The sequence below is a fragment of the Pelmatolapia mariae genome, linkage group LG14 (genome assembly GCF_036321145.2).
Source record: "Pelmatolapia mariae isolate MD_Pm_ZW linkage group LG14, Pm_UMD_F_2, whole genome shotgun sequence".
NCBI classification, from domain to species: Eukaryota; Metazoa; Chordata; class Actinopteri; order Cichliformes; family Cichlidae; genus Pelmatolapia; species Pelmatolapia mariae.
In genome coordinates this window covers 14,351,110-14,375,326 of record NC_086239.1, presented here as the reverse complement: position 1 = coordinate 14,375,326, position 24,217 = coordinate 14,351,110, and the positions used below count along the sequence as shown (strand labels likewise).

The 24,217-nt window shown below is 40.2% G+C and overlaps 1 protein-coding gene across 1 annotated transcript in view; it reads left to right on the top strand.

Annotated features, from left to right (window-relative positions):
• The window catches only part of LOC134641700 (WD repeat-containing protein 49-like), a 35,975-nt gene that overhangs the window by 7,883 nt on the left and 3,875 nt on the right, over positions 1 to 24,217 (top strand). Inside the window, exons 7-14 of the mRNA XM_063494209.1 lie at positions 713 to 880; positions 2,832 to 2,980; positions 3,627 to 3,860; positions 4,193 to 4,357; positions 10,428 to 10,543; positions 14,062 to 14,192; positions 23,072 to 23,191; positions 23,394 to 23,465. Coding sequence (XP_063350279.1) covers positions 713 to 880; positions 2,832 to 2,980; positions 3,627 to 3,860; positions 4,193 to 4,357; positions 10,428 to 10,543; positions 14,062 to 14,192; positions 23,072 to 23,191; positions 23,394 to 23,465 — 1,155 coding nt within the window. The remainder of the gene's footprint in view (positions 1 to 712; positions 881 to 2,831; positions 2,981 to 3,626; positions 3,861 to 4,192; positions 4,358 to 10,427; positions 10,544 to 14,061; positions 14,193 to 23,071; positions 23,192 to 23,393; positions 23,466 to 24,217) is intronic.

The following is a 24,217-nucleotide window of genomic DNA, read 5'->3' as shown; positions in this document are numbered from 1 at the left end:
TAGAGACATGTGGCAACCAATTTAGACGGTCTCAATCAAAGTCTTAATTGAGATAGATGGTGATGCAAGATCCATTACGTTTTCTGTAATACCAGTGAGCAAATCATAACCGCCTAATTCTATGCTATATTGAGCTCCTGAGAATTGGTCGGTTTACTATACGGCTGCGGTCATTGCACATTTAGCGCAACCGTTTCAGAGAGTGGATGGATATCCTTTGGAGCCGTGCTAGTGAGAGCATTTTGGCATCAGCAGGGAGAAGGATGTAATTTGAGGAAATGAAAGAAGATGAGCAGTGTGTCATCATCAAAATATGTTGCAATGTTGTTTTTATATTGAATTTGTTAAGTTTGAAACTAATTTAGTCACTCTGCCAGTAACTTTTGCTGTTTACACAGGAAGGCAGCAGCTATTGTTTAGGATTATTTCCTTCTCTTGAAATTAGTTTGTAGATAAAAAGCCTATTGCTGTGTTTGTACAAGCCATACAGCTTTTCCTTTATGATGAAACCAGTTGTAGTTATTGTGGATTGGAAGACGATGACAAATAAGCAGCTCCTAATGCTAAAGCAGAAATTTACAATGACATAAACTGCAGAAATGTTAATATAATGTCATACTATCTACTTGCTTTTTTCTGGATGGAGTCAAGCTAACTACAGTATGCCACTTCTGATTTACTTTCACTTTTCTGACTATTATGCCTCTTGCAGTGCGTTACCTGGGCTCACTTGAGGCCTTTGTGTCGTGCAGCATCGCACCACAGAGCAGCATGGTAATTGGCTGGAGGGAAAAGGAAAGCATGAGTCTACGAATCACTTCTTACTCTACAAAGGGCGGTGTGTGGGACGTCGACTTCCATATTGGACTCGGCCTGTTAGGTGGGTCCAAACGAAGTGGCTGTACAACATGAAGTATGATGACATTTCGCCATCTTACAATGCTGTGATTGCAGCCATTCCCCAACTCTCTGTGAATGGTACTCATGGCCATTGATCAGTGGGTTTTAGTCAGTGGTTGTTGATCAATGGTCATGAGAATTTGCATAATTAAGATTAAGGAACTGACCTCCCAGCCCATTGTTCCTTCAGTGGGCTGGTTTCAGTCATTATGCAAATGTACTGTTTATAAGATTGGGGAAACCTGCAGTCAGCTGAGACTGACGAAGTCACTTGGATGAGTGACGAAACGTTTCTCCCACAAAACGCTACGTCCAGATGAACAGAATCAACTTTTTGGAGATATGATGACATAGATTTATAATAAAATTTAATTTTCAAGGTTTTAGTTATTACGACATGATAAAAATCATTTGGTCCTTACTACGAATTGAAATTTGGCAAATGCAACCTCAGATGAAGACTCTGACATTATTTATTTCACAAAAACTGAGATAAAATGCAGAAGTATGTAAAACAAACTATGTGCTCCTCATGATTCAGAGCATCACTGTTCTGGATGACAAGTTTAGCTGTCAGACAGATGGCCTCACATGTGACTCTAATATGTTAGTATTCAGTTCATTGTCCACTAAATGATCATAAGGTCCTGTGACTGCAAAACAAGCTCAGATCATCAGCCCTCCACCACCGTGCTCGACATTAAGTATGCTTGCGTTGATGGCGCTGTGCATTATGGCCCAAACCTTCTGCTTTTACATGCAAATGGTCACTTAATCAAGTACATTTGATTATTAGCACCTAGCTGCTAATTACCTTCTTAATTCCTATGGAAGCAGTAAGGTTGTACACAGTGTAATATGTCATGTTTTGTCATTTTGTTTGTTGTTGTTCACTTAAGGTCGTATTAATCTCAGATTGTATTTAGCTGCCTTTTTATTATGCCTGATAGAACCTTGAATGAAAGAGGCTGCACTTTGTTTTTACCATGAGTGTATATGAATCATATTTATTCACTTGAAGGTTTTCATTTCAGGTTTAACTTAGAGGTTTTACACGCTCATCAACTTAAAAAAACAAAAAAACCTTTAATGATTGTGCACTATCTATTAAATGTCTAATGTACCATACCATGTGCTTCTAAATAATTGTAAAAACGTGAATGCTTTTACAGTTCTCAATCAATCAACTTAAATTTACTAACAATGCATCATCAAAACTGTCAAATGCCTCATTGAACAGTAAATTGGTTGTGGTGGTGGAGGGGGCTGGGAGAGCGGTATTGTTCCCTGGAAATAACTGCAATTAATCTCTCCGCTAATTTGGGAGCTGTTCAGACCTGGCACTGAAATGTCTCTTTTGATGATCTGATCTCAGGTGGGCAGCTCAAAGTATGTCAGTTCACCCTTGGGATTAAAATGCATCTTGAGTGACCACCTGTAATTGGATCTCACTAGCCCGCTCTGTATGCGAGTGAGCTGTACATAATTTCGATTTGCGAAGACTCGAGATCAAAGTCTGGCACAAGTCCATTTCTGAAACCTACGTTTGACCAGACCTGCTACTAGAATCAACATGCAGTTATCTCCAAGTCGGAATGCGCTGAGATCTGACAGATTTTTGCATAAGGCTGTTGGCCAACTGTGCATGTAAATATATAAATAGTGAGTAAACCTGTTTGTTTAATCACAGGTGGGCTCATGGTGGGGTGGATTTGACTTGGAGGGGACCCATGCGGGCATTTGATCTTCATTTGCAAACGGAAGTCATGTAAATGATTATCTCCATATAGAGAGGGAAAGTGACCGGAAGACACTGGACATGCATTCTTATGCCAGGTGTGAACTAACATGCCTGGAGCTGTCCACTTGTGTTAGGATCACAAAGAAGCCTGTTACTTCCAGGTCTGAACGGTGCCTCTGTTTGGTTGTAGCCACAGCAGGTGTGGATCATCACGTCTTGCTGTGGAATCCTTACGTGACGTCTGAGCCGGTGTGTGCGCTTGGTGGACACACAAGCCCCGTCATTGCCGTCTGCTTCCTGCAGACCAAGCAACAACTCCTCAGCTACTCCAAAGATAAGGTAGGAGTGCCCTTCAGTGGGTGCGCAGACCCTCTAGTGCAGATAATGTAGAGATGAAGAGCCCCGTAATTGTAATATTAATTGTTATTCCTTGCTTTAATTACTGCAGACGAACGAGGTGTTGGGGACGAGCCTGTTTCACATTTTTCTTGCCACTGTCAGCTGGTGTTTCTTTTAAAGCCTTGTTTTATTTTCTGATGCAAAGAGGATGTTGGTGCTTCTGTTGCTTTTCCTCTCCCTGTTGTAGCACCGTGCATGTTTGCCTTCTCTTTGGCTTTTCTGAAGAGAATGAATATTTTAGAAGTGATTTATGTTCCATCTGCCTCTGCTCAAACACCATCTGCCACTGCAAGAAACTCTGAAGGCTTTACCTCAGTTCACTCTGAAAGAATTTCTGGAGCAGCGACAGGCATGTTGTTGCCGTTAGAAGCAATATGGCGGAGTTCTTGTGAACTCTTAAGTGCCACTAAAACTGCAACCAGAGGAGCAGTTCTTCATGGTGCAACGATGTATTTGTTTGGTAATCACTGAATAAAAGTTTTTTTGTAGGAGCGATAGCTTTTAGTGGCACTTTTCTTTTTTAGGAACATGTGGATATGTACCAAAATATCACTGACACATATAAGTGCCCTTATTATCCTTCCAGGTGCTCTGTCTGTGGGACGTGTCCAGCCAGCTGTGCACACACCGTCTGGCCGGTGTCTTTCCAAACATACAGGGGGACACACACCCCTTCCTGTTTCTCAATGAGGAGCGCCAGCACCTCGTGCTTTCATTCAACAGCCTGCTTCTCCTGCTGGAATCCAAGAGGGAGGAGAAGAAGACCAGTAGCCATGAACATCCTGTTACCTGTGTGCTGTATAACAGTCGGTTCAGACAGGTATGCCAGTGACATGGTCTTCTGTGACCTGCTGTTTTATTTCTTTGTTTTTCCACATGTACAGATAGTACAATAGGTAAGTTCTCCAGTTCTTCTCACTCCTCTTAACAAGCTGTTTCCCACTTATGCAGCAGCAGACACCAAACAAGTGAAAATGAGCACCTATTGTGCGACACTCGTGTTTTTCTTCCTCCTCTTGTTCCCATTATGTTTTCTTCAGCGGTGGCTTAGCGCTAAAATAAGCGTGGAGAATGGATTGGTTATGTGAGCATCATTAAAGAATGCATTAGTGCCTTTGCTGTAGCATAACATGGATCAAACTCTCTCTGCAGGTAGTCAGCAGCGACTCTGCCTCCTCTGTGATCTTCTGGCTGACTGACACAGGACAAAAGGTCAAGCAGTTCCACCGTTGCCATGGTGATGCTGAGATCTCCACCATGGCCCTGGACGTTACGCAGACCCGACTGTTTACCGCGGGCGCCGACGGAGAGGTCAAAGTAGGCGGACAGGCGTACGCACACATACACACTGACACGGATTTTTACGGCTACGAAGATGCACAGTACAGCTGCAGGCCAGTCCTCATGGAAATGTTAAAGCCTGAGTGAAATGCAAAAGTAAAGTGTGAATTAATGTGGAGTAGCAGCTTTTTAGAACAATGTTTCTAGGAAATTGTTGTATGGGCACTACAAAATAGATGTGTGCAGCTGCAAACCAACATGGTTACATTTACATCAGCTGCGACTCACTGTGTTAGATTATTGTGTGATTAACTGTTGGCTAATGGCTAAACGTGGATTTGAAGGGACAACACCAGCTTTTTGACAAACTGGCACAAATTTCCCCCCAAAAAGGGTAAAATGGTTGGCGTTTAGTCTAATGGGTCTAAAGGTACTTGCCAATCCTCCACTGGCTCACTGTGAATTCAAATAGTGTTTTTGCTCAGGTGTTGGAGACTACCAGAGGTAATTATCAGGTGATATATGTTGTATGACAAACAATATTCCTAAGAATTTAGATTTAGCAATATCATTTAGTCTTCCCATTTGTATCTCTAGCTGTGTCAAGCTGATGTGGGCACTGTGGGCTGCTTTATGGCAATGCTGAATATTTTTCAGTGTGAGGAAGAATATTTTTTGTTTGCTGTATTGCTATTTTATCACTTTACAATATTAAGATTTTTTTTTACAAGTTTATATCTTCATTAATATGAATACTGATGTAAGTGATTGTATATGCAGTGAAAAGCACTCCATGTGCCACATTATGTACTGTTGGGCTCATAATTCTTTGGACAATGACACAGTTTTTGTATTTTTGCCTTGTGAAAACCCTATAGTGGGTTATAAGCAGTGTTGGGCAAGTTACTTTGAAAAGGTAATTAATTATAGTTACTAGTTACTTCTTCAAAAAAGTAACTGAGTTAGTAACTGAGTTACAATATTCTAAAAGTAATTAATTACTTGAAAAGTAACTATTGCGTTACTTAAAAAAAAAAAAATGTTTAACCCTCTGGGGTCCAGGGTATAATTGGCCATTTTTAACTACTTTTGATTTTCCCTCCACATTTTACCTTTAAAAACTATTTACTTTGCCTTGTTTGGTATCATCCTTTTCAGCACAACCTCACGTGCCTGAATTTACAGTCATGTTTTCATTTTGACATACTGTATTGACACAATTGATCTAAAATCAGACAAAAAACATAAAATCAGAGTAGAAAAAGTTATATTTTTACTGTAACAACCACAAACATGTTTAATGAATCATATTTCATAACTTTAAATGCAAATATAAATTGTCAATTTTAAAATCCTATGCACAAGTTTTGCAAACAACAAAGTTATTTGCATCCATTTACCTTTTACCTTGATTTTTTAAATAACCATTTCAAACTATTTACAGAACAATCAGCTGTTCTTCAATAAGATGCCACACAAATTATTTGTGCCACTCCAAAAAAATAATGTCTGTCCACTATAAAGGAGAACATCACAGCCTGATACCTGCAGGTCTGACAGCAGCAGGTGTGTCACTCCTATTTCTACCTGGAGACAGCAGTCGCCTCATTGTTCTGACACACAACACAAAACTATCCACAACACTACACACTAACTACACAAGACAACACATTAACTACACACCCCAAACACGCTAAATGTCACAAATCTCTCACATCTCAAAACTCGCTCTCTCTCTTTTACTGCTCTCTCTCTCTCTCTCTCGCTCTCTCTCTCTCTCGCCTTCACTCCCAAAACTTACCCTGTTTTTTTTTTTTTGTTGTTTTTTTTGCTCATAAGCAGAGAGCGCTTGCTAGCGCTGTCCTTAGACAGTAAACGTGACGAAACGATTGAGGAAAAAACGCCACGTATATATTGTTTATCATGACTCTGGTTTTACGTGGCCTATCAACACAATTTAAAAACTGGTATATATCACCTTGTTGCGTTGTAAGTGGTCATGTGACTGGCTTACCACGACTACTTTATTCTTTTTTTATTTTGCCCCCTTAGCTCCAGGTGTTGTGCTAGAAAGTGATCGTGATTACCGTCCGCGGGAGTGCGCGCAGCTGCTTAAAGCTGTAGCGTCTAGATTACTTACGTAGTCAGCTACTTCCATGCAACTGATATAAGATGCGGTAAGCTGAACACAGCTTTAACCGTCTGTTTGTTGAAAAATAGTAACGGACCGCGTTTTCTTGTTAGTAACTGTAACGGCGTTGTAACGATAGGAATAGTAATTAGTTAGATTACTCGTTACTGAAAAAAGTAACGCCGTTAGTAACGCCGTTACTTGTAACGCCGTTACTTGTAACGCCGTTATTCCCATCACTGGTTATAAGTTAAATAATCAGTGAGTGCAGACTTTCAGCTTTAATTCAAAAGGTTTTACAAAAGTAGTGCGCTAACTATTTAGGAGTTACAATCATTTTTATACACAGTCCCCAATTTTCAGAGGTTTAAACGTAGCGCTTTTCATTGTAATTTCATGTATGAGGTCCAATGAGATATCAGTGCAAGTTAGGGACAAAAACCAATGGCTGAAAAATCGTTCAGCAAAAACTTTAGGAAGGATTAAATCAACAACATGGTTCATTCTTAAGCGGAAGAATGCTCAGCAACATCAAAAAGGCCTGACAGACCACAGAAGACACATAAAGTGCATGATGACAGAATTATTTCCAAGGTTAAATAAAACAATTTCACAGCATTTAACCAAGTTATGATCTCTCCCAGGGAGGCACGACTGCCTGTCAGCTCTGTTAAGATGTTGGCTGCCAGTGGAACCCGGTCACTAATGTTTATTGATGTGAGTGTTAACTGTGTGAAGTGTACAGGACTATACTTTCTGCTCAGATTCAGCCAAACACTGTATAACTGATCAGAGTTTCACAGTGTAAATGGATAATGACTCATCGCATACCTTGAAAGTCACCCAAGAGTTTCTCAAGACAAAAGAAACAGGATATATAGTCACCTGATCTAAACCCAGCAGTGCAGCTTTTCAGTTACTGAATACAAACGTGAATGCAGAGAGACCCACAAACAAGCAGCAACTGAAGGTGGACCGGCAGAGCGACTCAAGGGAGCAAACGTAGCATTTGTTCACGTCCACGTTCTAGACGCCAGGCAGTCATTGACTGCAAAGGATTTTCATCCAACTCTTAAAAATAACACTTCCAGTTAAAATTATGTTAGATTGTCTAGTTACCTTCGAGCCACTGTTTATGTGTTAACAGCATTAACTGTCCTAAATTGGTAAAACAAAATGTTGGTCAAACCCCTTGAATTTCAATCACATCTGGAATTTTTTTGATGTAATATTCACTGTGGCGGTGTACAGAGGCAGGATTACACATTATAGCATATCCTGCAAACCCTGAAAAATGTAAATGAGATCAGTAAGATTTGATTCATTAGATCTAAATATTTATTTATGAGAAAAATCTGTTTTCTTACACTGTCGTTTGTCACTAGATCTCCTCGGGGCAGAATCCCGTCTTGCACAGTTTCTTCTTTGTTGGTAGTTTAAAGATCTTTTGCCTGGCAAGCCATTTCCTCATTTAGTAAGCTCTAGTTAGTTTCAGTGTCTGGAAATAACGTTACAAATATTAATGTTGTTTTTTACAAAATTGTAGTGGAATCATTTCAGTCAGACTAATCAGACTAGCACATATGTTTGCAATCCAGTTTTTACTACAAAAATAACAGCTGTGAATATCTCAAACATAATAATGAGTTTTAATCATTGCTGAACATGTAATAAAAAAAGCTTATCATCCAGGAGTTTGAAGCACTTGTGAGCTTTGTTCAGTAGATTTCGCTCGTAGAAATCCCCATTTTCTAAGTTATTTGTTTCCAGATGTTTGCAGTGGCATTATGTTTGAATCCCAAGCTGCCCCTGCTTCACACACAAAGGAGCTTCTGACTGAATTACAGATATTTCTAATGTAATTTCAACTAATGGAAACTCTAATTCAAGATATCCATAATTACATTTCAGCTATAGAAAAGGAAACTCTGAGATATCATTAACATCATTTTGAATAGTTAGAATTACAGCTCAAGATATCTACAACCTCATTCTAACTAGTTAACCCCTCATTTAAAACGTATAATGAGGAGAATGGAGTTATCTCGAATTGAGGGGAATTAAATATATCTTCAGTCGGAATTGTGACTAATCAGAAATTAATTTTAGATATGCAAAATGGGAGTTTTTCCAAGTAGATTCAGCCCATGTTCATTTTGGATTTGAAAAATGCAATTAAGAATATCTGAAAGTGAATGTGCAGTGCACTTAAATGGACACCATTTCTCCGAGAGACAACGACCTTGTAGATATCTGAAATGTTCTTTTTGGGCTCCGAAGAATTGAATGACAGATTTCTGCAATACACATCCAGTGTAGGTATTAAATGTGAAAACAGCTTGCCATATGTGGCGTTCTGAGACTGTTTTTAATGACTTCGAGCTTACTGCAGTAGTTCTCTGCGAATAAATAAAATAATTATGCATTTTCGTAATCAATATAATCAACCACATCAGCTCTCTGACCCCATGAGACCTTGTGAGAATGCATCCATGTGCAAGTAGCGTCAGAAATACTCGCACCGCTGCTTGAAACAACCACACAAGTCATTCTCAGCAGAAGAAGCAGGCCCCCCCCCCCGGGCCAATTAGTAACACGATGCATCATCGCTCCAATTTTCATCAACAATGAACCCGTTGTGTAGCAGTTAGGGCCATTCCAAATGTGAAATTTTGACCTTTTAATTACAGTGTCCCCATTGAGCCAATCAGTGTTTCTTTGTGAAATTGCACAAACAAAGACGCAGAGTGCGTCATCGTGTAAAATTGGACACAGAACAAGAAATGGTGCCTGGGCTGTGACGGGGGATTAATGCCCTAATGTCATGTTGCCTTATCCCTCCTCGGGGGAAAAAATGACAATTTCAAAAGTAGAAAAACACACATTGGTTTTATTTATTTTTTTAAATCCTTTTTTTAGACAAGAAAATAAAGCTGTAATTCCATTTCTAGTAAATTTCCTTAAGCAACATACACTCACTGGGCGCTTTGTTAGCTGCAGCTTACTAGTACTGGGTTGCCTTAAGAGCTGCTTCAATGGCACAGATTCAGCAAGGTCCTAAAAACAGTCCTCAGGGATTTTGGTCCATATTGACATGACAGCATCACACAGCTCATCCATGATGAGAATCTATTGTTCCATCACATCCCAGAAGTGCTCTATTGGATTAATCAGAATGCAGGATCAGAGGATCAGAAGATGGGTATGCTGTGGTCATAAAGGGCTGAACATGGTCACCAACAATATTCAGGTAGGCTGTGGTGTTTAAACTATGCTCAGCTGGTACTAAGGGGTGCAAAAATAAAATATCCCCACATCATTACATCACCACCCCCAGCCTGAAGAGTTAAAACAAGGCAAGATGGAGCCATGCTTTCCTGTTGTTTACTGTAAATTCTGACTCTACCATCCTAATTTTTCAGAAGAAATTGAAACTCTTCCCTCCGGGCAATGTTTATCCAATCTTCTGTTTTGGTGAGCCCGAGTTAACTGTAGCCTCGGTTTCCTACTCCTAGTTGTCAGGAGTGGCACCCGGTGTGGTCTTCTGCTGCTGTAGCCCATCTGGTTCAAGGCTCAGCATGTTGTGCATTCAGAAATATACTAACTGGTTGTAACAAGTGGTTACAACAAGTATTTCTACCCAGAGCTGCCACTTACTGGATATTTTCTTATTTTGGGACCATTCTTTTTAAACTCTAGAGGTGGTTGTGCAGTTTCTGAAATACTCAGACCAGCCCACCTGGCACCAACAACAATGCTACATTCAGAGCCACTTAAATCCCCTTTCTTCCTCATTCTGATTCTCAGTTTGAACTCCAGCAGCTTGTCTTGACCATGTCTATATGCCTAAATGCACCGACTTGCTGTCTTGTGATTACATATTTGCATTAATGAGCAGTTGAGAGTGTACCAAAGACTTTAAAAACATTTCGTGTTGTCAAAATGCATTTAAGTGCTATTTTGGCTTCTTTTCAGGTGTGGGACTTTAACGGCCGCTGCCTTCACAGAATGAATGCTGGCCTGGGTCGTGCTGTCAGAATCTCCCAGGTGTTGTTGCTGAAGAGAAGCATACTGGTGATGGGCTGGGAAAGGTAGTCGTGTATATATTTAAGAGATGTTATTATTTTGATTATTGTTGTTTTGCTCATTTGTGTTTCATTTTAAACACTGAATCCATAATGTACAACACTGAACAACTGTGTGTAAAAAAGACTGTGTGTGAAAGCATCTGCGTGTGTGTTTGTGTGTTTCTGTCTGTCCTTTCTTGCTCTGTCTGGCTGCCAAAAGCTCAGAGCCAACCAGACATCTGGACCCTAACAAGTCAAAACGCTCCAGGGCGCTCATATTTGCTTTACTATCACTACCTCATATTTGTGTGATAGTGTGTGTGTGTGTCTGTTCTTTGTATACTCACATCACATCTGCTCTTCATCATCATCATCATTTCACACCCAGTGAGCTGAACTCAGCAGTGTGCTATCATCAAGTTATACGACTCGCTCTCTTTCTGTCTTTCCGTCTCATCGCCACATGCGCGCACACATCCCGACGCGCGCACGCTCGCAGACACACTCTTTCTCGCTCTCTGGGGAGTCACAGTGGTAAAGAGAACATAGACGACAGATCAGCAGCAGTAAAAGAAAATGGTGCCGTTATGACTTTCATTACTCATATAATTTCCTGTTTCTTCGCATCAGCCTAGACCGCAGTTTAATCCATATAGCGCTGTGTCACATGGCATCCAATTCAAAGTCCTATCAGCTTCGGCTGCTCAAGCGATCTCACGCGGGTTGAAATATCCACATCCCACTGCTAGACATACTTCTCAGTTTGAAACCAAAGTGCATCATTATTTCATTTCACATGCAGCAGCAGCTCAACAATAAAAAGCAAAAGTTCTATGATGAGAGAACAAAAGAGTAAAGAAGAAGAACTCATTGCAGGTGTGCTAAAAGTCCTCCTGAGATGATGAATATTAAAGTGTTGCATATTCATGATATTCCCTGTAGCGCTGTAGTGTAAAGGAACTGCTTCCATGTTCATTACCAACACTGCCTTGATGCATTGCAGGTGTAAAGCAAAGTTTGAATGTGTTGCAGAGGAGGTATAATTTATGGAATAAATAGCTGATTAATGCAATGTTTTTTCAGACTACGGGGGGAAAAAGCAATTTCATGGGGGCAGCATGGATGGCGAGGTTCAAAATTTGTAGTGAAATTAAATGAATATGATTTTTGTTGGGAAAATAAACAAGAGTCTGCTAATGCTATAATGATTACCTTTAATGCACTCAAATTCAACTTATTTCTTTTATTAAGTGAGCAAAATAAAACTTTTTTCTTTGGGGGGTGGGGGGTAAATCTTACCGGACATAAGCCTGCTGCAGTTCTGTGCAAAAGTCTTGGACCAATCTTCATATCTTTATATTTTGCTTCCAAGGAGTCATGCGTTATTGTAACATTTTTAACGTGCGCAGTAGTTCTCCAGGTTTTCTGAAAGTTGTTTTCAGTCTAAACCTGTACTTGACCATTTTGAGACCTTTTTGTTTTTTTTGCTTATTTCTTAAGCCTCTTAACACTGACCTATGAATCATGCAATCATAAAAAGGGCACCGATCTCGAATACATGAACCAGTGCTGTGTCTACACATAACAGACAACTTAGCAGAGGATACATTTTAAATGGTATCTTTTGGCACTTTGTTGTTAGCAGCCTGTCGTAGAAGCACATCATTTGTTCCAATTTCCTTTGTTGAATCTATAGAAAATCCCAACGATAACACAGTTCAACAGGCATAAAATAGGATTTTTGCACCAACGAGGTGATTCCCAAAGACCTATTAGCTGAAAATGACATATCTCAGCATGCTGTGATCTACACATAGCCCCGCATTGCACTGCTCCCTTCACCTCCAATTTAATCCATGCTGAGATTCTTTCCTTAAGTAATTTAAAGAAACTGGACAAGTAGAGGACAAAAGAGGAAGGCCTAGAGGGCCTAAAAATACTATGTACAGCAGATGAATATTATCTGAAAGTCATGTCTTTAAGAAATAGGAAAAAAAATCTGACAAAGGCCCAAAGAGATGCATTTGACCCTTCAGTTGATCCATTAACTGTTCACTGAAGCCTCATCAGAAACTATCTGGGTAGCTGTCAACAAGCCGTCTTAAGGAAGGGAAATGGGGACAAAAGACTGAGATATGCCAAATTACACAAGAACTGGACTGAAAATCAGTGTCAACAGGTCTTATGTTGGAATCCAAAATTGGAAGTTTTGATTTAAATCATTATCAGTGTGTAAGGAGGAGGTCAGTAGACAGGTACAACAATGAATATCTAGAGTCATCTGTAAAACACGGGGGAGGCTCTATCAGGGTTTGGGACTGCATTTCAGTCAGTGGTGTTGGGGATCTTTTCAAAATTGATGGAATTATGAAATCAGAAAAGTACCATCAGATTTGGGTTCACTGTGCAGTGCCATCTGGAAAGTGCCTGATTGGCAATGGCTTCATTTTTCATCATGCACACAATGAAACACTGTCAGTCATGGATTGGCCTCTCCTGGAGCTGGACCTCAACATCACTGAAGCAGTGTGGATTCGTCTTGACAGAGAGCAGAACAAAAGGTAGCCAACATCCAAAGAAGACCTGTGAATGTCCTTCAAGAAGCCTGGAGAACTAGTCCTGAAGACTACTTGAAGAAAGCTACAAGCTACAAGAAACCTGCCTAAGAGAGCTCAGGTTGTGTTGAAGAATAAACGTTGTCATTACGAATACAGACTTTCAACATCTGAGATTTGTAAATTTAAATGTTTTTTTTGCCTTATTTACTGTATTTCCATGTGTTTTTGCACAAGTTGCTGCACCTATTTCCCAGCATAATATAAAAAAATGAGAGGTGACTGTTGGGTCTGTGCTTCCACAGGCCCTGCTGGTTTAGAGACTTATTCCTGTTAACAAAGCAGACGAACAGCTCAACCGGTTTTCACATGCTAGCAAGGGGAACTGGACGGCAGCAGTCCTCTGCCGTTGGTGTCAAGCGAGTCCAAAGAACCAGCTTCCCCTGCAGTCTTTTATTTCTGTGACACACAGTTTACACAAACACTCATTGTGCGACCTCCTGCTCACCAAAAGGGTCATAAAGGCAGGAAGTTTACTAAACAAGAAAACAGAACCTTCACATGGATGTGCCTATAATAAAACACTACAGCCTCCCCCACCGTTCAACGGGGTTGGGGAGGGCAATAGAAACAGAAGAATGTCTTTGATCATACAGTTTGAACCAAGACTTACAAATTTAAGTACAATAATGGCAACATTTAACAATTTGACTCCAACAGTGACTCTATACTTACACAGTACCATAACTACTGTGTAACTAACTAGCAACTACTGTTGCTAGGGCTGCTCCGAACTGCCAGTAATACTGATGATCATTATAATAATAATTTAATATAACATGTATCCTGATTAACACATATTGTGTTACCTAAAGAAAGAGAATTAATAATGATGGTCCAGTGTGTATCTTATCTTAAAACTGTGTTGGAGTCCTATATGTGTCATTTTTACACCATTTTCTTCCCTCTGTGTTTGTCCCTCTGTAGGAAATTAACAGTTTTCCGCCTGCATTCCTTCTTGCAGTCTACTGTTGAGCCCTGTGAGTGGAAGGGAGGACTCCAGCATCGCGGTGCTGTACTGTGTGCCGCGTTCCAGCCCCCAGAGACTCTAGTCACAGGTGTGTGTTTGTACATGCAACGTAAATGTTTCTTGTACTCAGTAAAGTTTTGCAGTAACAGTGCACAGAAGCGTCATTAACAATGCATGTGTGCATTCATGCCTGTAGCTTTTGTGTGCACCTTTCCTTTTCGATTACACTTTCACAGCTTATAAGAACGAGAGCTTGTGCTGAAGAGAGAGAGAGAGTTGGAAGAAAGGGGGAAAAAAACAAACACAGGCTAGGAAATTAAAATGAATCTGAGAAAACAGACTTTAGTTAAATGAAAAATAACTGGCTGCAGTTATCTGCTGATTAAAGTAAGTGGTGTTGTTATCAAAGGACTCAAGCTTCACGCTTCTCTGTCTCTGCTGGAAATGGCTGTGTGTGTTTTTTTGTGTGTTTGTGCACATGTGAAGGTAGAAAGAGACTTAATAGAGCTCAGAATTCACAATCAAAGAACTGTACTCTGTGTGTGTGTGTGTGTGTGTGTATGCGTGTGTGCTACAAGTCAAAACACTCTCCATTTTTGGATTTTTTTCTCTTTATTGTTGTTGTTGAACGTCAAATAATATCCACAGTATAAACACAACAAAACTCTACAATATAAGTAAAAAAATCATAAAAAATAATGAAAAAGTGAAGTGAAAATACCCTAATTAGAAACTCCCCATGTGGCAAATACAGTAGATCTGCCAGACCCTTTTAAGTCGGTGTTCTCCCCTGTTGGCCTTTGTTGGTGCAAGCCACATTACTCAACAACAAGCACAACAGCTTCCATTTCCTCTGTTGTGGGCTGACATTTGCCTCCACCACAGACCAAAACCTTTAAATGTGAGAATGCCTTAATTTGCCATTTCCATCTTAATTAAATTCGTAATTAGAGGCAAGTAAACTGGAAAGGTCGTCAAGTATAATGAGGACAAAAAACCCTCACACGTGTTCCTGTCAGTACCGCATCTCACTAGAAAACGAAGAAATCCCTGTATGTCTGTCTCCGCTCTGAGTGTGGAGGGGAGGGGCTTCAAACACAAACAGGTGACACATAAACTGAGATGAAATGAAAGAAGTGTGTTTGTTTTTTTTAAGTAAAAAAACTAGAAATGCACAGATTGCAATTTTGATTGGCTGATTATGATTTTGCTTGATAAGTTTTTTCCCACTTCAGATTGTCATATGAGACTGGCAGAGACTGACATCTAGCAGTTTGGAGGACCACATAATTTTACAAGCATAACCCTTTTTCCCCTCGTGTGTGCTTTTCACTCGAGTGTTTCTCATAAAAAACAGAAACTACCTTTTGAAGGCAGTTTTCCTTTATTGGTTAAATTGATCCTATGCCCAATAAATCGCAATCTTCCAGGTTTGTGGCAGCAGATTGGGTGGGGTCTTTTCCTTTCCAGCGTGACTATGCCCCAGTGCACAAAGCTAGGTCCATAAAGGCATGGTTGAATGAGCCTGGTGTAGAAGAACTTGACTGGCTCGCACAAAGCCCTGATCTCAACCCCATCAAACACCTCTGAGATGAACTAGAATTACTGCAAGCCAAGCACTTCCCCTCCAGCAGCTGTCTGACCTCACAAATTATCTGGATAAATGGGCTGAGATTCCCACAGATACACTCCAAAATCTTGTGGAAAACCTCCCCAGAAGAGCGGAAGCTATTAAAGCTCCAAAGGTGGGACGGACTCCACATTAATGCCTATGGATTTAGAATGGAACGCCATCAAAGCTCATGCTGATGTCAGTGTGTAGGTGGTCAAATGCTTTTGTCCCTGTCCCTCGCCAAACAAATGCAGGTGCAACAGATTTACAGTTTATAAATAAACTAAGCAACTAATAGTGAAATAAAAAGATACTGGTTATTGACCAAGAGTGTTGACTAGTGAGCAACAGTCAGCTATGATGCTTTTTTCTGTGGACAGGCCTAAGACATGCAGTAATTAAACAACTTTTTTTTTTTATTTGAACACTGATATTTTTCTGATAAGACACCTAAAACATACATTCACAATTATTAATGGCATAACGTGTGGGTTATACAAAGCTGAACCTGCAAAGTGCAGAGGTAGGGAAAGTGGATGAGTTTCTAACCATCCAAAGCCACTCAGTGCACTCAAAGAGCAGTAAAGAAGACAGTGCAGGCAGGGTGGAGTGGGTGGACTGAGTGGAGGGTGGATGTAGGGTTTAGAGATGGTGTCACTGCCAAAAAGACAAGAGGATGTGAGCCAGAGGTGACAGATGTTAAGAATTTCACTCTGAATTCTCATTAATTAATTAATAAAAATCATTAACTATCTAATCAGTGAATGAATGTTTTTTTAATCTAACAATCAGCAGGTGCCACATTAAAACCCACTGTAATGTAACAGTCTGGTTATGCCTAATAAGGGCGACAGCTAATTTAAGTTTGAAGTTTTCTAAATCTGCAGAATTGGTGTTTGGATGAAATGGTTAGATGACGACATTAAGAAAACTCAAGTGTTAATACCGGAGGCTAAGCAATCAACCTGTTCTTACAGGCACTGTTTAAACAGGCTCTGCAGTGGTTCATCCAATAAGCTCAAGATCTATTCCCAATAAAAAAGTTACAAGCAGTTCTCTTTTCACATTCTGTTTCTATACTTGTATTTTCTAATTCTGATTCCACAGTTCTCTCTGCCTCTCCCTCCCTGAGTCCTTGGAGAAACAATTACTCAGTACCTCACTGAGGGTAGAACTGTTACACAAAACGTGAAAAAAAAAAGTATTAATAAAACTGAACACTGAAGAACATTTTCCGGCGTTACCATCAAAATGATTTGGCAGCTGATTAGTGCATGGACTCAGCGGCGTGAGCTGCAAATGACTCACACATATGAAATCAGGGTAGTGTCCTAAAATCACACCAGCGCTTATTAAAATGCAGAAACACTGGGCGCCTCTGGCTAATGGAAGAGCAGACGAGAAGCGTTCGTCTTCCAATCACTCTATTTTTCATCCCACTACTTCGAGTTCATGTGAACTTTTCAAAAGCATTTTTTCCAAAGTTTTTGTGCATGATTTAAGAAAAAATGCTTCTACGCTTCTTGTAGACCTTGCAATCCCCCCCCCCTCCCCCCCCTCGGCACTTGATCACATCTGCCAAGCTGTCACACTGAGTATCGGCCATCATTAACAGAGAAACCAAGTAGCTGCTCTTTACATGGACAAATACATAGAATTAAGGGCTCTGTCATGGTTTTTAGCATGTGAAGACGGCTTGCTTTGAAACGTCGGCATGACCCCTCAGTACTCATCACTTTCTAAGATTTTTTTTTTTTTTTTGCCTGGGGGATTGAACTGGCAATCCTCCAGCCACTGGTCCACTTGTATAACCCTCAAACTGCAAACACTCTGCACCCAATTTGCCCCAGTATGCTCTTCACTTTGTAAAGTTGTATCACTTTGGCTCACGTATTGAAAGTTCAGCTGCAGTTTACCAGTCTGTGTGAGCAGCGTGCAGACACAAACTGCAGGGCCCCTCTCTGGCCTTCTGAGACAGATCAAGCCCACAGATAAGTACTGAGAGCGATAAAGTGAGGGATGGAGGTGGAAAGGTAGATAAGAGGGGTATTCTCGAAGCTGGAGGGAGAAATGGTTTGGAAGGAAATGAATAGTTGGAGCTAGAACAAAAAGCACGATTCAGGAGCTACTTTGGAAACTTCTTCAAAGTTCACTGTGCAATTTCTTTCCCCGTGCTCAGCCCCCCCATCAATTTATTTATCCATTTTTTTATCTAATCTCTGTGCTTTAGACTGCCCACCCCCCTCCATCTACACATAGCCCCGCATTGCACTGCTCCCTCCACCTCCAATTTAATCCAAAATGCCCAATTTGAATTATGTTTGTTAGAACTCTCGCAGTGGAAGCAAGGGTGAAATGAAAGTGTATTGCCTTTCGAGCATATATGTGTCTGTCTGTGCGTGCATGTTGTACGGCTGCAGGGAGGGTGCTTGTATATTTTAAGAAAAAACTTTGGAAATGTGCAGGCTGAATGCAAATGAGTCACCTCATAAATCACATTTTTTATATTTTGAGCTTCAGTGCTTTAATGTCTAGAAGGAGAAAGCGTTAAGCTGGGGGGAAGAATCAAAAACATAACCTTTGCGACAGCTTTTCGTCATCAGAGGTGCTGGGATATCCACATCTGCTAATATCTTGTCCAAAAAATTCATAAAACGGTGTAATTCATTCCTAACTCCTCCTACATTTTAATATCCTGTGTGTTACTCTCCTCCCCTGGTCTTTGGGCATATGAAAGGGATGGAAAAAAATGAATGAAAGGGAGGGGGTAAAGGAAAAAAAAGGGTGAATCGCATTCGCATTGCTATTTCCTGCATTTCCACGCTTATCTACTCACACATTAAAGTAAAAGGTGCATGAGAACTGTGCGCTATTTTCTACATTAACTTTTGTTTTTTTTGGAGTTGCAAATTCTTTCTTTGATAAATCCACCGAGCAAAAAGGCGGCATCTAAAAGCGATGACGCATTAGTTTCAGTTGGCTGCATATTTCTTCGGGGTTGTAGTGAGTAATGCTCTTTTCACATCAAAGCATCGGTGCTGCCAAGTTATGCGCTTGTGCCGCCGAGTGAAGGCAGTGGTGGCATCATGGCCACCAGTGAGAAAAGTCAATTTAAAGTTCTATTTGGCCTCGCACCTGCTTAGGAGACGGTGCACGTGTCTGTGTTTGTGTATATTATTTTTGTGAGTGTGTGTGTGTGTGTGCGCGCGCACGCATCTGTTAGTTTGGGTCTCGAGTTGAATCAAGTTGTAGCAGGAACATTGGGTTGATGGGGGACTGAGGCCTCCTCATCCATATTCAGTGTTTGCTAGGTTCTGCTTGACTTCTCACTCACACACACACACATGCACGCACACACACACACACACACACGCATTTCTGTGCACACAAACACAGCAGGATATATGGGTTCTGTGTATCTCCTTCAGTCATAACCCCCCTTTTCACTTTTCCTTCCTTCCTTGAATCCCTTAATCCTTTGTGAATGAAAAACTTCCAAGCAACCAGTCACCAACTAATCTGAAGTTTGATGAATGGCCAAAATGTTTTGCAACAAATAGAAATAGCAAGCGCAGAAATCAAAGGACGTGATGACAACAATGACTTTTTTTTTTTTTTTGAGCAGAGGGGGCTCTTTTTGTGTATATACAAATCTGTTGGGGGAAAAATGGTAAACAATATTTAATATCATTGATATTAAATCAAGTGATGCCACTTGAGTTGGCATTAACTGAGGCAGAGGAATGGAAGTTCAAAAATGACTCGGTGGAGTCAGAACTTTTTACCACAGACATTGTGCTGGTGGGTTAACTGGAACAGGTTCCATCGACTTCCACCAAAAAAAAAGCTGGCACCACAAATTTGCTGGGCCCAAAGCTGATTTTAATAGACATGGGAGGAGCTGCCGCGAGAAATTCACTAATGACTGGCTGATGTACCAGACAGATTCTGTCTGCCATGATTTTCATATCAAGGAAATTACTTGTCAAACCTGTCAAAATGTGAGATCGCTCTCACAAGGCATCCAAGGCAAACTGGCTCCATGCTGGCACTGACAGCAGTAGCACAGGCTCTGTAATGGTAAAAACTAGCTAAAAACTCATCTGACCTCTGTAGCCATTTGTGGGCTTGAGCTTATTCGCTGAAAATACAATGAGTATAACATCTTTGTTTCTGCCAAATCAATCAATCTTTTTAAAAACAAAATCATTTTTTACAATACTGAACAAAAGTTTCGGGCAACCCCTCATTTCTTTATATTTTTGCTCCAAGGACCAAGACTTTCTTGTAATTGTTTAAAGTGGTCTTGAGCAATAGTTCTCCAGGATTTCTGAGGATCTTTTAAAGTTTTTCTTTAGACTTTGGCTGCTTTTTCATTCATTTTTAGTCCCATCCTTGTGCCCGACCACATTCAGAGGACTGTTTTGTTTTTTGATCTGATCTATGAATCACTCAAGCCTAAAAAGGCATCAAACCTAAGAGATGAACCGGTGTTGTGTCTACACTTAGACCACTTAACAAAGAGTCATTTTAAAATTGTCTTTTGTCTTTGTTTCTAGCAACCTGTCACAAAAAACACGTTTTCCTCTGGTTTCTTTAGTTACATCTACAAAGACAACACTGTTTGACAGGCATAAAATAATATATGTATATTAACAAAGTGATTTCCAAGCAGCTAAAGCTTGGCACAGCTCAACATGGTGTGCGATATGTCCTTCAAAAAATTTGAGGAAACTGGATGAGTAGAGAAGAAAAGAAGCAGTGGCAGGCCAAAAACACTAACTAGAGCAGATGAAAAGTATCTGAAAGTCATGTCCTTAAGAAATATGAAAGAATCCAGCAAAGACCTGTCACAGGACCTGAGAGATGGATTTGGCTCTTCAGTTTATCATCTACTGTTCACTGAAGCCTCATCAGAAATGGTTTCAATGGAAGGATGGTAAAGACACCATTCTTAAGAAAGGGAAGCAGGGAGAAAAGGCTGAGGTACGCCAAATTACACAAAAACTGGACTGAAAGTCAGTGGCATGTCTAATGGAATGACAAATCCAAATGTGAAATTTTGGTACAAATAATCGTCAGTATGTTTGGGAAAGTTCAAGAGAGACGTAGCACAGTGAGTGGATACAGCCATCTGTGATACACGTTCTGGGCTCTTTCATGAACAGTTTAGGTAATTAACACCAGTATTAACGTTGACAGATATTTCTGATTTAGTTTTAGTCAACCAAATAACATGAATCAACTGTAGACTAAATCTACAGTTCACTCAATTAACTAAAATGTAACGTATAAAAGTTGTTGTGTTTTTACCGGTGAGAGTTTCTCCACACACTTTACAAAGCTTTACACTTTATTTGGGAGCTTCCCCCTTCCTGTTTTTTGGCGGCAGATCAAATGTGCGCATCTAACCATACTGCAGATTACTACCGATCAGTTCACTCACTTCCAAACTCAGCCCATTTTAATGCAAAACTTATTTAGTTCTGATTAGTTCTCATTTTTATTTGCTGACAATGAGTGTCAATACATTTCAATCTACACATTTCAATGTATTAAAGACATACCTGGATAGAAAAGGACACAGTTAAGCTCTATCAGTCTCCCCAGAGCCTGAACCTCAACATTAGCGAAGCAGTGTAGATCATGTGGACAGAGAACGGAACAAAAGGCAGGTGACATCCAAAGAAGAGCTTTCAATGTCCTTTAAGAAGCCTGGAGAACTATTCCTGAAGACACCTTAAAGAAATGACAAGCTGCCTAAGAGATTTAGGGTTGTGTTGAAGAATAAAGGTGGTCATAACAAATACTGACTTTCAGCATTTGACAGTTTGCATACATTTTAATAAATCACCACCCATTTCCCATTTTCTGAGCAAAATATAAGCAACGAAGGGTGACTAGAAGTTTTTGCACAGAATTGTAAGTCTGCCAGTCACTGCTGCTGTTACTAACACTGCAGTCAGAAGTATAATAGTACTAAAGTATAGAGCTGCAGTTCAGACTACAGGTGTTAGAGCTATTCTTGATACTACGGTACATCTACTACCATCACTGCTGCTCCTATTGACGCTATTCTGCTGCTAATGGAGCGAAGCCTGTAAGCAACGTTAGACAGACAACTCATTCTCCTCCAGTAATATCCCAAACACAGCCCTTCTATTTGATGATCCATTTAAGCAAACTCTTTTTGCCACCACTGGGAGTTCAGGCTGTGTTGCAGAATAAAGGTGGTCATACCAAATACTGACTTTTGAGTTTGTTAAAATGACAAACCGTGCAAATGCTTTTCTTATTATATATTGTATCTCCACCTACGTTTGCACACTTTTCAATAAATTGCTGCAGCTCATTTTTAGTATAAAAAGATGAGAGATGGCTCAAGACTTTTGCACATTGCTGTGCAGTGATAAATCTGTGTAGTACTATTTTGTGTATGTACTTCTTTGTATTTCTTGTTATTATCCCCTGTTTAAATATGCACTGTGATGTGTACTCTATGTATGTTGTCAAAATTGTGCAGGCTAAGTGCATCAAAGTGATTTTAAAAATTAATGAGGGGGATTAAAGCATCTACATCTTAAAGCTCAACATTGTGTAGATGATGCAGAAATCTGCTCTCATTCTCTCTGACCCTCTCTGTCTCAGCCGTACACACACACACACACACACACACACACACACACACACACACACACACACACACACACACACACACACACACACACACACACACACACACACACAGGACATGATAAAAGTCACTTGAAATACAGAAGCTGGCCCTGGGCTGCATGAATAATGCAGCAGACTGGCACTCTCATAAACTTTATACCTCCTATTGCTCACACACACTCACCTCCCATAGCCAACACACTCCTCACACATCTCATTAAGTCCTGCTGTTGGACTGTTGAGCGACCTGATGAGATTCCTGCCGTTTTTGACAAACACATTGCCATGCATGTGCTCTTGCTTATATATAATGTAGATTACTTCAAAAGCACTTCTTCTTGCAGTAAAAGTTAGGGGTTGAGTGTTGGAACAGATGGTAGCTGGGGACAGATGTTGAACTTTATCTTTAGAGAAGTTTTTAGTGGCCAGCTTGCATGATTCAGCAGCAAGATAAGAAAGTAAGTGTGTGTTGATAAAAAGTTTTCTTTTGTGTGTGTGTGTGTGTATAGTCTTTGTATTTCTTTTACTGTGAAGAGACTTGGTAAACACAAGAACTTGTAAAGCACAGGCGGTGAAGTTTACTATATACTGCCATGAAGCAAAGTACAGTTTTTAGAAGGGTTTTTTTTTTTGTTGCCAAGTTCTTCCTCTGTGTTTTGTCCCTCTTCTGATGTGAGCAGGAAGCTACCATGGTGAGATCATAGTGTGGAACAGCAGCACAGAAAAAGCTTTGAGGAAACTGCGGCCACATGACGAAGGGGAAGACTGCAAGAAGCAGCAAGGTGCCACTTTCAACGACAGCAGCTGCAAACACATTCAAACCATCTTTTCTGTAATTATTATTAGACGTTAATTCTTTCAAAAATCTTTAAAACAAGGAGAAATTAAGTTAATGTTTTTTTACCTGTTCCAGTTTGTTTTTTCTTCTGTTCCTCATTCTCAACTCTGACACTGTGGGTCGTTTCCCCACTTCTCACTTCTCAACGTGCGTTTGAATGACAGAGGACTCGGACAGCTGCGATGCCATCACCAGACTGTTCTTCATTCCAGGACGCACATCTGTAACAACTGCAGGTATAGATTGTGGACTCTTTAAAGTGTTATTTAAAGTAAGTCCTAAAAGATGTGGGAGGCTGTATGTTTGTGTAACGCTGTGGGGCAGCCTCAGCTCAGTATTAAATGTCAGCTGAGAGAGAGTGGAGAGAAAACTATTTTCACCCAAACAAATTCTGTATTTTGACTTTTCTAACTTTTCTCCTAACAATAAAACTATCGCATTCGCAAATCAGCTAATTTCACCTTCTTGTTGTGAGCCTCTTTAAGCATGCTTGCTGTAAAAGTGTTGTAGTTTGACGTGCCTGCAAACCCAAGAGCGGAAGCTGATGCAAACAATGAAGTAACTTTAAAGGCGTTCTACATTTTAAAATGCCAGATCTGCTGAATATATGGCCTTGCATTTATTATTTTTTATTTAAGGATGTTTTACACAGATTGTGTGTCTGGTGTTTACATATTTCAAATACAGTAAGGCTGTGTGGAAATACTGTACAGCATCTGCACATCACTGATCCTTTGATGCAGCAAGTTTTCCAAATTTGTAACTACTTTCCTGCCAAAGTTTACTTTCCTGTATTTATTTAAAAAATTCCCTGGTCCCTTGACTTTTTAAATCCATTTAGATTTATTCTTGCTGTTAAGTAGCTGCTGCTTCTTTGAGCTGTAGCTGTTAGGTGCTTTAAAAACAAAAAAACATGATCGGCCTCTGTGCCTCCTGCTGCTGCTCGGGCTTGCTGTAGCAATGAGGTATGTGGCTCTGTTGATGATGT